At 47.9% G+C, this 13,456-nt stretch overlaps 2 protein-coding genes across 2 annotated transcripts in view; one reads left to right on the top strand and one right to left on the bottom strand.

Moving 5' to 3' along the window:
• TENM1 (teneurin transmembrane protein 1) overlaps positions 1-13,456 on the top strand; it is a 744,434-nt gene that overhangs the window by 32,763 nt on the left and 698,215 nt on the right. The window lies entirely within an intron of this gene.
• LOC149523641 (uncharacterized) lies at positions 5,009-7,603 on the bottom strand. The gene has a single exon (XM_089781837.1). It carries the CDS (start codon positions 7,601-7,603, stop codon positions 5,474-5,476), a length of 2,130 nt encoding a protein of 709 aa, XP_089637963.1. The 3' UTR covers positions 5,009-5,473.

The following is a 13,456-nucleotide window of genomic DNA, read 5'->3' as shown; positions in this document are numbered from 1 at the left end:
TTGAGAAAGGAACAATCAGTTAAACACATACAAACTGGGAAATGACTGTCTAGGGAGGAGTACTGCAGAAAGGAATCTAGGGGTCATATTGGACCATGGCCATTACTCCTGTGCTGGCAGAGGAAGTGGCCATTGGTGGTGAAGACGCTCCTTTCTCCTTTGCGTCCCCTACCTCTCCAAGTGCTTCTCGTGCCCCCATCTGTTGAGGCAGAGAAGTAGCACGCAGCCCTGACCGGGCTGCCATCTTATTTGGCTGGGAGGATGGTAGAGGAAGGGAGGAACCTCCTGCTCCACCTCTTCCTGCCACTGCCTTAGTCCCAATGCTGGGCAAAATCAGCCACCACAGCTGCTGGAGCTGAACCACCGCAAACAGCCAGCTTCAGTTCTGGCAGCTGCCACAGCCTGGCAACCAGCAGGCTATTCTTGGTAATACTTAGTCCTGCCAGAAGTGCAGGGAATTGGACTCAACGACCTCTTGCAATCCCTTTCAGTCCTATGTTTCTATGATTCTGTAACCATGTAGGCTGTTTCTTCATTTTTGTTATTATTGGCCAGAGGAAGCACACATCATTGTTTCTGTTCTCTGATCACAAGCAAAAAGCACTTACGGCATGACATTTTATTTTATTAATTCTAATTTCTTTCATTTAAAATCTTATTTTCCACGAATAGTACGCTTGCACATCAGACACAGAAATTAACTTTTGGTGAACATGTGTGCTGGTAAAACTAGATCAGTTGCGTATTTATGCAAACTGAACTCAAAGAGTTGCAGTGTCAGCATCATACAGGAAGTTTTATGCTCCAGTTCTCCAACTAATGAGAAGTAGCAGAGATACAAATTTTGTCTTTATGATAAAAATGTGTATGGACCTATAAATAAAGGTTAACAATTTTACAAAGTTACTAATAAAGAAGCAATCTATAAATGTTCTATTAGAATTTTTACCAGAAGTTTTAAATGTACTGATGGAATTTTGTTTGCATCCCAGTGGTATAGGATGATCCTTGTCAGTACACAGAAAAAATGCACTATATAAGCAGAGACCATTACTTTAATGCTGTAGATTTTTACTTTAAATAGGTAAACTTCAGTGCACTTATAAGGAAAAAGTTCAAGTTTGAGGGTGTAATACTCTACTATATTTCAGTCTACCAGGAAGGAGGATTGGGCCACAAGAAATCTGATGACGTTCAACAAGGACAAGTGCAGAGTCCTGCACTTGGGACAGAAGAATCCCAAGCATTGTTACAGGCTGGGGACCAACCAGCTAAATACAGTAAAACTCCAATAGTCCGGCATCCAATAGTCCGGCATCAAAATGGCAAGAGCCTAGTGAGTGAGCTTCAGCAAAAAATGAGTCACAAGGTAACAGCAGCAGCAGCTGAACTAAGTAAAAAGGGTAAAAAAGGCTCAAAAAACCTAAAGTATTACAGTATACTGTATACAGTATGTACAATAAAAAGGGTTAAGAACACTTTATATACAGTATATAATGTATACAGTATATATATAACCATCTTATAGTACCTCCTGATAGTCCGGCTTATCTGATAATCCGGCACCACCTAGATCCCATTGGTTCCGGATTATCGGAAGTCTACTGTAGTATTCTGCAGAAAAGGATCTGGGGGTTACAGTGGATGAGAAGCTGGATATGAGTCAACAGTGTGCCCTTGTAGCCAAGAAGGCTAATGGCATATTAGGTTGCATTAAGAGTAACATTGCCAGCAGATCCAGAGATGTCATTATTCCCCTTTATTTGGCTCCGGTGAGGCCACATCTGGAGTATTGTGTCCAGTTCTGGGCCCCCCACTACAAAAAGGATGTGTACGCATTGGAGAGGGTCCAGCGGAGGGCAACCAAAATGATTAGGGGGCTGGAGCATATGACTTATGAGGAGAGGCTGAGGGAGCTGGGTCTGTTTAGTCTGCTGAAGCGAAGAGTGAGGGGGGAATTTGATAGCAGCCTTCGACTTCCTGAAGGGAGGTTCTAAAGAGGATGGAGAGAGGCTGTTCTCAGTAGTGACAGATGGCAGAACAAGGAGCAATGGTCTCAAGTTGTGGTGGGAGAGGTCCAGGTTGGTTATTGGGAAGAAGAGGTTACTCACCTTCGGTGCAGTAACGATGGTTCTTCGAGGTGTGTCCCCGTGGGTGCTCCACGTCTGGTGTTGGGCTGGTCCCGGCGCCGCGAATCGGAGCTTGCCATAGCTGTAATCGACCGGGTCGCGCATGCGCGAGTAGCGTTCGCGCCTTTGAACAGCCGCGCGCGACCCGGTCCCCGCCAGTTCCTCTCACCGCCATCTGAAAAAGATAATAAAGAAGATTCCGTAGCGGGGAGGAGGGCGGGTCGTGGAGCACCCACGGGGACACACCTCGAAGAACCATCGTTACTGCACCGAAGGTGAGTAACCTCTTCTTCTTCTTCGGGTAGTCCCCGTGGGTGCTCCACGTCTGGTGACTCCGGAGCAGTAATCCACTAAGCGTGGGCTACGGAATCACTAGTATTGTGGCTTGGCAACACCGCTGAGGCTAGGGCCGAATCAGAAGCCAAGCACTGCACTATTGCGTAATGCCTTGCAAACGTCGTGTTGGAAGACCATGTAGCAGCACGGCATATGTCGCGTAAGGGTACCCCTCTAACAAAGGCCGTTGACGTAGCCATCGCTCGTGTCGAATGAGCTCTAGGGTGAGATAGAAGCGGTTTCTTGGCCATGTTATAGCAGGTAGTAATACAAGAAACGATGATCTTCGAGATACGTTGGGCAGATAAGGCTTGACCTTTAGAGTGTCCCAGGGTGGAGACAATGAGACGATCCGTCTTCCTAAAGGCACGGGTTCTATCTATGTAGAAGGCTAGAGCTCTGCGGGCGTCTAGAGTGTGTAACAGAGCGTCCCGACTTGACTTGTGAGGTTTTGGGTAAAAACATGTCAGAACGATCGGTTCATTGATGTGAAAGTCGGTACAGACTTTTGGCAGAAAAGCTGGATGTGATCTCAATGTCACAGCCTCCTTAGAAAAAACTGTATATGGGGGCGATGACATCAGTGCTGCGAGCTCACCCACCCTACGTGCTGACGTTATAGCAAGGAGAAAAAGTACTTTCATCGTGAGGTGAGGCAACGGGGCGGTTGCTAGAGGTTCAAATGGGGTTTTAGTTAAGACGTCGAGGACCAAGTCAAGACTCCACGCAGGTGGCGGGGGCCTAACTGGTGGATTAAGGTTAACGAGGCCTTTAAAGAATCTTGCCACTATAGGATGGGAAAAAACTGACTTCCCTTCGATGGGCATGTGGAAGGCCGCAATTGCCGCTGCATGAACTCTAAGTGATGATATGGACAGCCCATCCGTCTGCAGCTGAAGAATATAGTCCAATATGACATTAAGTGGTGACATAAAGGGATCGAGGTCTTTAGGAGCGCACCAGCGAGTGAATCTTGACCATTTTGAGAGATAGGTCTTTCTAGTCGATTCTTTCCTACTATAGAGCAGGATGCGCTTTACCTGGTCCGAGCAAAGCATCTCGGACGTGCTGAACCATCTATCATCCAGGCTGTTAAGTGAAGGGTGTCCAGCCTCGGATGGAGAAGAGAGCCCTTCTGTTGCGACAGTAAGTCCGGTAGATGAGGAAATCGGTACGGTGTCCGAGTCGAGAGCTGCAGGAGGGTCGAATACCACGGTTGCCTGGGCCAAGCCGGGGCTATGATCAGCATTTGTGCCCTGTCCATGACAACCTTCTCTAGCACCTTGGGAATGAGCACAACAGGAGGGAAAGCATATAACTGTAATGTTCCCCAGTGAAGAAGAAACGCATCTCCTAGAGAGTGCATGCCCACTCCCGCTCTGGAGCAATAAGCTCTGCATTTCGCATTGGTTCTCGTGGCAAAGAGGTCTATGTCCGGTTGACCCCAGCGGTGAAAAAGGGGCCTGAGGACGTCCGCACGAATTTCCCACTCGTGGTCCTGGTAAAAATGTCTGCTTAGAGCATCTGCGATAGTGTTTTCTGCACCGGGTAAGTACGCAGCGACGAGAGAAATGTCGTTTCGAGTGCACCACTTCCACAGTCGAACTGCCTCTGCACAAAGGGATCTGGAGCGAGCACCGCCTTGTCTGTTCACATAATACATCGCTACGATGTTGTCTGTTAGAATCCTTGTTGTTGTGCCTCTTATGTGTTGCTTGAACCGTCTGCATGCGTGAAATATTGCCCGCAGCTCGAGGAAGTTGATGTGCAACAACATCTCCGCTGGAGACCATCGGCCTTGTGCCTTTTCGGTACCCATGTGAGCGCCCCAACCCGTGAGAGACGCGTCCGTGGTTATCTCTCTTGCTGGTTGCGGAGCGTGAAACGGAACCCCTACTAACATGTTGCTGGGGTCGGTCCACCAGTGGAGGGACTGTTTGACCTGCATGGGTATCACCACCGTTTTGCGGACGCTGTGCCTGGCGGGATTGTATACGGTGGCCAGCCAATGTTGTAGGCACCTTAAATTTAGTCTTGCGTGTCGCACGATAATCGTGGTAGCTGCCATATGACCCAGGAGCTGCAGGTATACGCGGACTGGTAGCATAGGAGACTGCAAAATCGTTGTCACCAGGTCCTTTATGACCTGGAAACGCTCTACCGGCAAATGCACTCGTTCTTCGAGGGAGTTTAGCCGCGCTCCTATGAAAGTAAGAATCTGCATTGGTTGCAGTCGGGATTTTTCTGTATTTACAACAAGGCCGAGAGACTTGAATAGAGCTAGAGTGACCTTCACCATGTGGGAGGTCTCCTCGCATGTGCGCCCCTTGATCAGACAATCGTCCAGGTAAGGAAAAATTGCGACTCCTATCCTGCGTAGATGAGCCGCTACCACCGCTAGTGTCTTGGAGAACACCCTCGGTGCCGATACAAGGCCGAACGGGAGTACCTTGAACTGGAAGTGGTCGTTTCCTACCAGAAACCGTAGAAATCGCCTGTGTGCCACGTGGATTGAGATGTGGAAATAAGCGTCCTGCAGATCTAGGACTGCGAACCAGTCTCCTTTGTTTAGTGCTGGCATGATCTTGACCAGCGTGGTCATTTTGAAGCGCTGCTTGCGGATGAAGCGATTTAGACCTCTTAGGTCGAGGATTGGCCTCCATCCCCCTGACTTCTTGGGAACCAGGAAGTACCTGGAGTAGAACCCTTTTCCGTGAAACTCTTTCGGGACACGTTCTATGGCACCTATGTTGAAGAGGTGGATGATTTCTTCTCGAAGAACGTTCTCGTGGGACGGGTTCACAGTCAGAGCCAAGGTAGGGGGGGTAGTGGGAGGAACTGAAATGAATGGAATCGAGAGGCCTGATGTTATTAATTCTAGGACCCATCGGTCCGATGTAATGCTGGCCCATTGATGTATGTAAGGCTTCAGCCGGTGGTTGAATGTGTTGGAAACGCGCTTCTGTATATTGACCACTGGAGGCATGATCGCGTCCTTTGCATGTGAGTCAAACCTGCTGCCTAGGAGCAGGTCTGGTTGGTGGGCGATTTTGCTGTTGTTGACGTTTGCGCTGCGGGCGCTGACGAAATTTGGGTTGTTCAGGTGCGCGCTGCTGTTGCCTATACGAGGCATAGTCATACCTCCTTTGGAACGGATAGTATCTCCTTTGTCTGAAAGGTGGTGTGTACATACCCAGAGTTCTGAGGGTAGTACGTGAATCCTTCCCCGAGTGTAAAATTTCATCGGTTGAGGAGGCAAACAGCTTTTGCTTATCGAAGGGCAGGTCCTCAACCTTGGTTTGTAGCTCTCTAGGAGCTCCCGCTGACAACAGCCATGAGGCCCTACGCATAGCGATGCCTGAAGCCATGGCTCGCGCCGCGGTGTCCGCCACATCAGCAGCGATTTGTAGGGATGTTCTGCATGCCGCGAATCCCTCTTGAACTACAGCTTTCAAAAGATGTTTCTTACTGTCCGGGAGATATTGCATTAGTTCCGGAAGCTTGGAATAGTTATCAAAATTATGGTTTGATAGGAGCGCAGCATAGTTGGCGATCCGAAGGAGTAAGGTTGAGGAAGAATAAACCTTACGGCCGAATGAATCCAGTTTTTTTGAATCCTTGTCCGGAAGGGAATTCTTAAAATGCGAAGTCTTTGTCTTATGGCGGACTGCATCGACGATCAACGAATTAGGCTGGGGATGATTGAAAAGAAAATCCAGGCCTTTTGATGGTACGAAATACTTTTTGTCCACTCTTTTGTTAGTGGGTGGCACTGAGGTTGGCGTTTGCCAGATATCCTCGGCCACTTCCATAATGGCTTCATCTATCGGTAGGGCAATCCTTCTCTGTTGCTTCGGATGCAAATTTTTGAACAACTTATGTTGTTTTCCTTGAGTCTCAGTGATCTGCACCTCTTGCGATTGCGCTACACGGCGAAACAGATCCTGGAATTCCTTTAGATCATCAGGGAGTGACGACTCGCTCGGAGTTATAACTTTGACAGCCGAAGATACTGAAGAATTAGCATTAGGAGACTTGTCCGGTTCTGACTCAGAAAGTTGTCCCTCCTCCAGGTCTGATTGCTGTGACCTAGGAGTCGGGGATCGTGGGGACGACACGGGTCTCCGGGAAGGGTGTCTCTGCCGACCAGAATGTGTGGAACCTGGACTTATGGAGCGACAAGAGCATGGTGACCTACAGCGAGATCGTGACCGACTACAGCGCGAAAATTCGTCATAATAACGGTCATGATAATGTGAGCCATGCCGAGCAGAGCGTGCAGGTGATGAATGCTTAGATGCTCTAGCGCTGCCATGCCTATCATAGTACAAACGCCGTGATGAGTACGTGGAACGTCTGGAAGGAGATCGAGACCTAGAGCGCCTGTGATGCGAACAACTACGCTCCCTATGATGATGATGATGAGAAGACACCCTGCGGCTGCAACTCTTCCTACGACCCAGAGTGTGAGAAGATGCCTCCGGAGAGGGTGAGCGAGAGAGCACTCGAGCATGTGAATGGGATGGTGCCCTAGAAGTCTGAGGTGGGAGCTGCTCCTGAGAGGAAGGCTGCAGGGTTGCAGATTCAAAGGAATGTGAGGAGGCAGGCATTTGGTCTGCAGGCTGCTCTCCCGGTGCACACGGTGCTGAGGACAGCTCCCTGCGAGGAGAGCTGTGTGAGGAGGCTGGAGTGCTCGGCACCGGGAGCGTGGGTGCCGATGGAGCTGGCCCTTTAAGAGGCTCCTGCGGTGCCGGCTGAAGCCGCGGCTTTGACATGCCGGGCGGCTTTTTTCCTGCCGGTGCACGGGCTGCCCTGGAAGCAGAGGCACCCGGCTTTCCTCCTGCGGTGCCCCGCGGCTGTGGGGCTATTGGCAGGGACTTAGCAGGAGAGGCTCTCTTCCTGCTCGGAGAAGGTGCCTTTGGGGAAGGAGCCCTCCGTTTCTCCAGGGTAGGGTCCGAGGCAGAGGATCCTGCCGAAGTAGAAGGCATCAGTGCCTTATCGAATAGAATTTCTTTTAACCGCCTTTCTCGCTCCTTACGAGCTCTGGCTGTCAGTTTGGCACAGTGCCCACACTTTTGGGGAATATGTGTCTCCCCGAGACAACGGACACAGGCGGAATGACCGTCCGAGAGTGGCATAGAGTCCCTGCAGACAGAACATTTCTTGAAGGACTGAGAGGGCTTGCCCCGCGCCTCTCTCCTCTGTATATTTTGTATATCTCTACTATTTATTTATTTATTACTATTACTCCCTTTTCCTTTCCTTCTTTCTTTTCTCTTTTTTTTTTTTTTTTTTTTTTAAGTAAGCCGGTGGGACTAGGGCTGCGGCGAAACTGACCAGAGCCGCGGTTTGAACCGCCGGTTTTAAGATTAATTGCGACCAGTAGTTCAGTTTTTCCTTTTTGTTTAAATGGCAGCTTTAATTAATAATATTCGTTTCACGTTTCCCTGAGGTAAATAGGAGACAAGAAGAACTCCGTCCGCGACCAGGGGCGGATGAGAGGAACTGGCGGGGACCGGGTCGCGCGCGGCTGTTCAAAGGCGCGAACGCTACTCGCGCATGCGCGACCCGGTCGATTACAGCTATGGCAAGCTCCGATTCGCGGCGCCGGGACCAGCCCGACACCAGACGTGGAGCACCCACGGGGACTACCCGAAGAAGAAAAACTATTTCACTAGGAGGGTGGTGAAACACTGGAGTGGGTTACCTAGGGAAGTAGTGGAGTCTCCATCCCTAGAGGTGTTTAAATCTCGGTTTGACAAAGCCCTGGCTGGGTTGATCTAGTTGGGATTGGTCCTGCCTAGAGCAGGGGGCTGGACTTGATGACCTCCTGAGGTCTCTTTCAGCTCTATTATTCTGTGATTCTAAGGTAGTGTATTTTATTTTTGAATCATGCAACAGATTCTTAATTTGTGGATAAATACAGCTTTTATCAAACCAAATTAACTTTCATGCCATTTCATTATCACAACAAGACACTCCCAGGCATGTGCTGCTGTAAAATACTATTTTTCTTGGATCATTTAAGGCCACTGGGGCATGTGTTATCTCACTTTAACACCCACCTTATGTCTTTTTATTTAAGTAAAAGATGGATGCTTCCAATCTACCAGCTTCTTTTGTTTACAGAGCAACTAAAATAGGTGAATAATGTGACCATGGGAATCTTTTATTTTAAAAAGAATTTTTTCTTAATTGGAGATAATCTAAGAGCTTGGCAGGAAAGCTCATAGTATGAGAAAAAACCACCAGCTGCTGTGCTCCTATATAGGATTTATAGTCATTTCACCTAGTTTGCTACATTGGCTGGTGAGTGCTGTATATGCTCTAGTTCTGCCTTTTATTATTATTATTATTATCATTATTTGTACTCAAGTGGTGCTTGCAACTCATTTGTGCTCAGTGCTGCTGTGACATTCCAACTTCAGATATATGGGCAGTATCTCACGCTGGGACATAAGGAAGGGATTTGGACGAGACGGAGTTCAGATAATAGAGCAGATCCATGGCCAGGATTTCACGGAGGACTAGGAGCAGGATGTCAAGCTCCCAGTCTCAGTGCTGAATGGATCCTGTGGCAGCACCGGGAGCCCTCTGCAGCCCCACTCTCATGGCAATGAGTGAGTTGGGCTGTGATAGCAGAGCAGCAGAGGTGTATTCAATCCCTGCAGGCTCTAGTGAAGGGGGGCAGCACTTTAATCTTAGTGGGGCAGAGCAGAGACTACTCTGCTTGGCCAGGTCTGCAGCCACCTCTGGCATCTTGCTCCTACATGATCAAGATCATCCTCAGCAGTGTCTCTGTCATGGGAGTGAATGGGGCAGAGCAGAGACACTCAACCAGGCAGGAAATTCTGAGCCCTAGAAAATATGGAGCCCTACATGACACTCCTCCACCCCTGGATGTGACTTGTTCTCACTCCCAGCCTAAGGCCCTTCTGCACTCTCCCTCTCTCCTCCCATCTCCATGGGACGTTACTTGGCAGAGTCCAGCATGGAAGGCATTAAATGCCTCACCTTGTTGCTATGGAGGCTGCCTGCCACTTGGCTCTGTGGCTGACTCTAGAGAGCTCCAGCCTGCAGTGAGCAGCAAACCGACAAGGGCTGGGGGCAAAAGGGGCAGCTGCCCCAGGACCTGGCAGTTTTAAGGCATTCAGCTCCTGGCCACCAGTGCCACTCTCTTGGTAGCAGCCAGAGCCCCAGGTCCTTTAAATTGCCGCTGGAGCCCTGAACAGTGTGAGTCAGGCAGTACTGAAGAGATGGCTGGGGGAAACTAGCCCCACTCTGCCCTTTCCTTCTGAGGCCCCACCTCTTCTGTATCCAGAGCTGTCCCCTCACTTTACCTAGCAGCTCTGCAATTCTGTCCACAGCCCTGGGATCAGGCAGCCTGCAGAGGTAATCAGATAACCTCCCCTTCCTCATGCACATGTCACCAAGACTCGCCATAATTTAGGGGCATCAGCAGGAGAGGGGTAGCTACCACACATTCACATGCAGGAGCCAACTCTTACCTGCTGTCCTAGTATTCCACGTATGCATAGCGACAGCCTGGCAGCCAGGACTCTGAGGAGGGGACAGAGGAGGACAAGCTGCAGGATAGACCACCCCCATTATTGAACTGCTGAATGGCTCCTGTACTCCTGGTTATCCAAACAGAATCAGTGTCCCTCATGGTATGGAGATGACAGAGGGTATTCTGTAGTTACATTATTGTTCAAATATTACTCACACACAGAACCCACAACGATTTAGTACTCATAGGTTTCTTTCATGAAATGGTATGCTTTATACATACCATTGGAAATGCTGTGTGAGGTGTAGTGAGTTTGTCGGGTCTGACTAGGATAGTTTTTAAAGAGCAGCAAGCCCTCTATATTTCAGATTCATAAACACAACAGGTCCATATCTCAAAGCATTTGCCATTGAGATACAAAGTTGTGAGTAAAGATGATACAGAAAAATGCTGAGCATTATCCTGATAAGGGGATAGCACTGTCTAATGATTACATCCAGGCACAGGAATGGGGCTCAGCTTCTATTCCTATCTTGGGCTGCAACCTTTAGCAAGTCACTTCACCGCTGTGAACAGTTTTCCCCTTCAGTAAAATTGAATGGTTAATATTTTTTCAGCGTTGTGAAATGCTTCAAGATCACCACTTGAAAGGCTCTGTATCAGAACAAAGTACTGAATCAGAACAAAGTATTGTTATTGCGCAGTGGGTCTCCATTACCAAGATGGGGAACAGATTCCTTAAAATGAAAGGCCTTGTAGGATTCATATTTATTATTATGAATAAGCATGATGACTTCCCACTTCATGCTAGCTCCGAGGAGGAGAAAAGGGCTAACTTTTTCTTTCTAAGGACTTCTTGAAATGGTTATTGTCTGCTGTAGATAGTAATGAGTGGTTAGGCGTTTTTCTTCTCCCAGGCAAAAAGGCAGAGTGCACCAGAGTTTATATTGATTTTAATATTTTGCTTTTGAGTTCCCCAGTGCTGTTTGTGAAGAGCTTACACTGACTGCCTCTGGGGATTGTGTCTGATGTAATGAAAACGTCAGATGTGTCCAAACTAATTATTTCATTCCTGTATTGGAAATAATTCAACTGTCCTTTCTGATCCAATTAACATCTTGAAGAGTGATATATCACCCTATGTCTTAGTTACAGCAACATCCTCTAGTCTAGCTTTGGCAAGAGTAGTTTTGCCCCCCTCATGTCCATACAGAATGTTGAAGCAAACATTATTTTCCTAACCCATCTCTTTGATCATGTCACACCTCTCTTTGAAATGCTCCACTGGCTCCCACTTCTTCACTGTGTCTAAAAGAAACTATGTGTCTTCATTCTCAAGGCCTGACCTTGTCTTATCAGTCATCCTCCACCTCTGTTCAGCCCAGAATACCACCCTCCATCTACTTATTCAATTTTTATGAAGCATTTTTGTGCTTTTTTCTATGCTGCCCTGTAAAAATCTGCAAAACTAACTTATCTTCTTTCAGATCCCCCTTAAAGCTCTTCTTTGCCATGCTACTTACAAATATCTTGGCGAGATAAGCTGCTACATGCTGCCACAGCCTGTCAGGCTGACCAATACTGTCTCATTGTTTCTTCCCATGCCAGCCTGTCTGTACCCGTTTCCTGTCTCTGGTATTATATGAATACTAGATTTATCCACCCTGAATTGGATCTTTAACTTTTTTTTTTTTTTTTTTTTGCAAATACAATGAAAATGTACATGCTTCATTTAAACTATTGCTCTGGGGTGGGATTGGAGATGAGAGGTTCATTATGCAGGCTACCCTGGGGAAAGAGGATAGCCCCAGCCCTCTCTTACCACAGCATCTTGGGGCTAGGTGAGAAGCATCTCTCCATGGCCTCTGCAGTGGCAGTGGGCTCAGCAAGGGGAGGGCTACATGTGCCCCAGCTGGGGCAGGTCCAGGTTCATCTGCTCCCTACCCTCTCTAGCCAGAGTGAGGAATACAGCAAACTATGAACTTTCCCCTCACTCACTGATGAAGGGGACCAGCCAGTGGTGCCCCTGTACAAATCAGGCTGGGGGGAGCTTCAGCCCCTTCCCTGCCCTCCTTAAAGGGTACCTGGGCAGGAGGAGGCTTGGGATGGGTTCTGTCCCAGACATGGAGAAGGGCACCTCCAGCCAGCCCCTTTCACCTCCATGGTGATACTGTCTCTTTTCTGTATGGTTTTCTGAGAAACAGTCCCATTGTAGACACTTCCCATTTTCCTTGCAAAACCAAACCTTTACCTTGCTTTATGATAAGAGGAAGCTGTACACCAAATGTAGTGGTCCTAGCTCTTATCATTCAGGAGGAATTCTTGATCAGATAGACAGAATCACTCTCATAAATAGAGCTCAACTAGACTACGCTAAAGTGTTGAAAGAGGATATGCATGTTCCTTGGGAATTTGCGTATCTTCTTCCAATCTGGAAAGCAGTCTGGATGAGGGGTTTTTTCGGCACCCCCCCCCTTTTTCGAAAAGCCACTTTTCCTCAAAAAATTAGGTTTACGCAGCTTTTCGAAAAAGGGAAAAGTAGTTGCTGAAAAAAATGCATCCAGACTACTTTCACTTTTGAAAGCTCCACTTTTGAAAGTGAGCTTGAAAGAAGATATGCAAATTCCCATGCAATTTGCATATCCTCTTTCGACACTTTAGAGTAGTCTAAGATGAGCCCGTATATAGAAGATATCAAGCTCTTTGGGGCAAGGTCCATTTTTTTGTTTTGTGCCTTTACCACATCTCACACAAAAGGGTCCTGGTCTGTGACTAGAAATCCTAGAATTCCATTATAACACAAACAATAACAATAATAATAATCATTCTCATTTCCTCACCGTTGTGAGAGTAGGAATTTCTTGTTGAGTTTATGAGGTGCAGTGTATTTCAAATGAACACAAACACACACCACATTTTCTCAAACAACAACAAAAAACCATTGTGATGGGCTGGACTAGGCCCCAACATTCTCCTGTGACCCCACAAAGCCATGCCCCCAGAATGCAAAGAACACTGTACCAAAATCAACACAGACATCTCAGTTGTTGTAAAAACAAAAAGAACTGACCATATTAACTGTTGTGTAGGGTTGTAATGGGAGGCTAGCACTCTTGCCGCACCCCATCCCAGCAGGAGGAGCAGAAAAGAGGTCCTCTAGGCACTATGGAGTGGCTGTCTCTGTGGCAGCCAGTCAGGACCCAGCAGAGGTGTATAAAAGAAACTGCAGGGCTAGGGCCTGGCAGGTCCCTTCAGGAGATTGACCCAGCCAGGTCTATATCCTGATTGGAAGATCAACACTACAGCTAGTTCCCAGTGCGAGCTGAACCTAGATCTGGGTAAGCCCCAGAACCAGAGGCCAAAAAGGGTGTGTCTAAACTACAGGGTTTTGTCGACAAAACTGGACTTTTGTCAACAAAACTATACCTGCGTCCACACTGCCTTTGAGTTATGTCGACATAACGTCGACAAAACTCAGCAG

The sequence above is a fragment of the Pelodiscus sinensis genome, chromosome 13, assembly GCF_052426305.1.
Source record: "Pelodiscus sinensis isolate ZL-2025 chromosome 13, ASM5242630v1, whole genome shotgun sequence".
NCBI lineage: Eukaryota > Metazoa > Chordata > Testudines > Trionychidae > Pelodiscus > Pelodiscus sinensis.
This window is presented reverse-complemented; position numbering and strand designations above follow the sequence as displayed.

Bases quoted from the DNA above. Each gene is read 5' to 3' on its own strand.
- LOC149523641 (XM_089781837.1), bottom strand. From the start codon at position 7,603: ATGCCACTCTCGGACGGTCATTCCGCCTGTGTCCGTTGTCTCGGGGAG.